General features: G+C 37.6%; 1 protein-coding gene across 1 annotated transcript; it reads right to left on the bottom strand.

The window, feature by feature from the left end:
• Positions 1–437: 437 nt before the first annotated feature.
• Positions 438–1829, bottom strand: LOC140011496 (BURP domain-containing protein BNM2A-like). Its single transcript, XM_072060483.1, has 2 exons — positions 1626–1829; positions 438–1486 (listed from the first exon to the last, which is right to left on the bottom strand). Exons 1-2 carry the CDS (start codon positions 1686–1688, stop codon positions 650–652), a joined length of 900 nt encoding a protein of 299 aa, XP_071916584.1. The 5' UTR covers positions 1689–1829; the 3' UTR covers positions 438–649.
• Between the last annotated feature and the right edge of the window lie 1024 nt (positions 1830–2853).

The raw sequence follows: 2853 nt of genomic DNA, 5'->3' as shown, positions 1-2853 counted from the left end.
CTATCTTCACCTTGACAAGTACAATTACATTGTGCACTTTCAACACTTCAAAAATGGTAAGTCCCTGGGTTTGGTTGGGTAGTTAAGTCCCTGGGTTGGCTCTAAGAGTTGCCGGCTTTTAGAGTTCAATCTGGAATTAGGTTTAATTAATTCAACGAAAAATCATTTACTGGAGTTGAAAAAAAAAACACTGCAAAAATGGTAAGTGTGACTTGGCCCAATGGAAGTTCACCCGCTTTACTGCGGTTGTTTCAAGTTCTAACCCCAACAACTTCTAGTTCCTGAACTTGTGCTGGTGGTTATGTTACATCTTCATGATTACATTTTAATCCACTGGATTAAGTCAATTGCTTAATTCAAATCTGCCAACTTACGATTCATGGAAAAAGGAAAAAAAAAATAGAAAAGAAAACAGCAGTAAGGGAGGGCCACCAATGGAAGTTGAACATTTTTCTAATCAGGTATGGATCCAGATTCAACTTATTTTCGTTAATGATCAATACAGCCGAAACTGCTGTATGCGCCTGCAAACATTTAAGTATAATCCGTTAAAGATCAAGCATTTAAGAATGAAGATCCGAACTACACATAGGAGGCAAATGATTTGCCATCTTTATGGTAGTAATACATGTTTTTGTCATGCCTGAATTCAATTGGATAGAGACGGTGATGGAATCCAAACAAGATTATCTGCTGGAAAGAAATGGCAAACTGACGATTTTCCAGGCTCAGTTTTCAGCACCAGAAACGCAACATGGTCAGGGTTCCACTGCGAGGTATCCATGTGACACATCGCGATAGCTTCGACTCTTCCACCATCATCGCCCATTAAAGAAACCTTAAACAACTTATTATCACTCTCTTGGCTGTGGCAGTAGAAAACAGCATAAGGATAAGGCAAAGGATGGCATCCCACAATTCTACGAGCCGAGATTTCTTTGGGAATTTCAAGAATTGCGTAGTTTTTCAATTGGGAAGCCGTAAAATTGGTAAGATGATTTGTAGTTAGAACTTTGAATTGAACTTTTGGTCCAAAGATGGCACGGGTGGAATCAAGCAAGGACTCCAATGAGGTTGCACAGAACTTAGATTCTCCTTTAATGGGCTTGTATTCGCAATGGTGAAGCGTGTCTTCTATTGCTTTTGCTTGTGGGGAGTCATCAGAGAAGGAGAATAGTTTGAGAAGCTTGGGAAGTTGAGAAGATGAGAAAGGAATTGAATCAGCTTCTTCCCTGGAAAGAAGAGGTGGAGACCTGGATGGGTCTTTGATGGAGAAATAGATTGGCATTCTTCTCCCAACTTTGAGATCATTGATAGTGAAAAAGATTTGCAATTCAGGATCCTTAGCATCCACATCTCGTTTCATTTTTAGCATCCTCAGATGGTCACCATGACCGTCTGTATGATCTGCATAGCTCTGATGATTTTGTACTTTGTTGAAAGGGCTCTGTCTAACAATCTCCCTGGAGCTAATACAGCAAAAATACTGCAATCATGTCAACAGAAAACATTAGAGACGAGACTTCCATTCAGTAACAAGAAATCTCGATGAACTTCAACTCCGGGAAAATAGTAATTAGATGCCTTAGCAAGATTAAGCAGATTTTCTGAAAATGGTTGATTACCTGTAAGACAAGAAGTGCAAGAAACAGGAGGAATCTGATAGAGCCAAATCCAGAGAAAGCCATTGCCGCTTTGTTCAGATATGAACACTTTGATGGTTGCCAATTGATTTAACCAGGCACTGATGATGCTCAGTGTGATGATGCTTTGTAGTTGGGCATTTGCAAATTTGCAAATTTTGCATATGCCTCCTCCGAATTTGATCTTCCTTTATGGTTGAAAATTATGTAGAAAGAACTATATAATCAGTACCCTGCACGCAGTGCTGGCTATTATTAATTAATGCAGTCAATTCACCGTATTTTTTGCCTTTTTGGGAGTCAGATGTATATCCTGTAGCAAATGGAAATTAAATGCTGAAATTTCCTTTATGCTTCAAAGCTCTATTGTATACTATGTCACAAAGCCTTCTGAATTAAGTATGATTAAATTCTTAAGTTGATAAAACTCAATAACCAAGCACAAGTCTATGCAGTAGTGAGGCTATTTTGCTCTTATTGCAAACTTTTTTCTGGAGCTTTTATGAAAAAAACTGTACCATAGAAAAATGAGTTCATAAAAATGACAATCCAACTAAAAACCGTAGAAAAATGACATGTACAGTAGAAAAATGAGTTCATAAAAAACATAAACATTTTTTTGAAGAAAAATGACAAACCAAACAAGACTAATCAGCAAAATAAATTGAATCCAACCAAGAACCTAAAGTACATAATGTATCTGTCAAAACAAAAAAAAAAGTCCAAAATGCTGTACTATTTGTAATTTTTTTTCTTTTGTCAATTATTATCATCTATACCTACTATTACTCCAATCTATTTTAAAAGGTGATCCAACAGAGTCACGAGAAATCGACGGGAACTGAACCATTATCAGATAGATATAAGAGAAGCCACTTTCAGTGGCAACGGGAGGTAAAAAAAAAGAAAAAACTCCAAAATGCTGTACTGTTTGTGAATAGATGATAATTACGTCTCACATAGTCACTGTACCAATAGTCACCCACACCATTTCAAGAGGTGGAATCAACTGAGCTGTTGCCAATCTCATGCACATGCAGCCAAATAAAATGCAGGTCTGACTTTGGCTTCAAGCCTATAAAATGGGATCCATGTTGGGAAAGGTTAGAAATGGATCTATCCTGAAACCCCAATTTTAGTGAATGATGAGAGAGGATGTCTCTATGACACTGACGAGGTCAACTTCCTGCTGAGGAAGGTATCAAGTACT

This window comes from Coffea arabica, chromosome 7e (genome assembly GCF_036785885.1).
Source record: "Coffea arabica cultivar ET-39 chromosome 7e, Coffea Arabica ET-39 HiFi, whole genome shotgun sequence".
NCBI classification, from domain to species: domain Eukaryota; kingdom Viridiplantae; phylum Streptophyta; class Magnoliopsida; order Gentianales; family Rubiaceae; genus Coffea; species Coffea arabica.
Note: the sequence above shows the minus strand (reverse complement) of the source record. Positions and strands in the feature narration are given on the sequence as shown.

Coding starts and splice junctions, on each gene's coding strand:
- LOC140011496 (XM_072060483.1), bottom strand. CDS start 1,688: ATGGCTTTCTCTGGATTTGGCTCTATCAGATTCCTCCTGTTTCTTGCA. Junction 1,487..1,625: donor TTGCACTTCTTGTCTTACAG/GTAATCAACCAT, acceptor ACATGATTGCAG/TATTTTTGCTGTATTAGCTC.